Genomic DNA, 837 nt, shown 5'->3' on the forward strand with positions numbered 1-837 from the left:
GACATTTGCAAGACTGCTGATTAACAATGTCAGCACTGACTTATTCCACTGAAGATTTTCATGCTTTTTGACATTTTTTACTTTTTACTCAATCGTGTATCAATCTGGTTTTTAGTGGGAAGCTACTACCAGGAAAAGCCTTTCAAATTCAAATCATAATTTTATCCTAGTCTTTTTGACAAGTGTGCAATGGGTGGATAGTAGGTTAGAGATAATAATTGCTACTCCAAGCTTAAAGTAGGAAATTGTCACCATTTGATAAGGGTGACAGGTTGGAAAAATGGGACTCATTTTTGAAATTCCTATTTGCATTTCAGTAATATCATTATTTAGTTTTGAGGCTTTATATAGTACCAGGCCAGGGCAAGATTCACTTATTCAGTCATAAGGATAAAAATCTTAGAGCTATATAGGAATGATTTTGAGATAATTTTACACCCCTAGTGTCTGATAGCATAAATTAAGATGATACAATTTTTCTTTCCTCCAGCTGGTGTCATAGATGAAGATTACAGAGGAAATGTTGGTGTTGTACTGTTTAATTTCGGCAAAGAAATGTTTGAAGGTATGTTAGATATATACATTCATATAAATGTAATGAATTTTTTGAGTTATTATGTGTGAGTAATACTAATTCTCATTGAATAAGGCAGGATATAGAGATGCAACAATAAAATATCAGTAATAAACTGTTTTGTTGTTTTTCTTTGAAGTCAAAAAGGGTGATCGAATTGCACAGCTTATTTGTGAACGGATTTTTTATCCAGAAATAGAAGAAGTTCGAGTAAGTATCATAAAAGTCAAATAGAGAATGAATGTTATAACATATTAAGTGAA

At 31.5% G+C, this 837-nt stretch overlaps 1 protein-coding gene across 1 annotated transcript in view; it reads left to right on the top strand.

The window, feature by feature from the left end:
- The window catches only part of DUT (deoxyuridine triphosphatase), a gene marked incomplete at its 3' end in the record, with an annotated part of 12,466 nt that extends 11,682 nt beyond the window's left edge, over positions 1-784 (top strand). The window contains exons 5-6 of the mRNA XM_008592917.1: positions 491-565; positions 714-784. Coding sequence (XP_008591139.1) covers positions 491-565; positions 714-784 — 146 coding nt within the window. The remainder of the gene's footprint in view (positions 1-490; positions 566-713) is intronic.
- Between the last annotated feature and the right edge of the window lie 53 nt (positions 785-837).

The sequence above is a fragment of the Galeopterus variegatus genome, unplaced genomic scaffold (genome assembly GCF_000696425.1).
Source record: "Galeopterus variegatus unplaced genomic scaffold, G_variegatus-3.0.2 Scaffold8463, whole genome shotgun sequence".
Classification (NCBI taxonomy): Eukaryota; Metazoa; Chordata; class Mammalia; order Dermoptera; family Cynocephalidae; genus Galeopterus; species Galeopterus variegatus.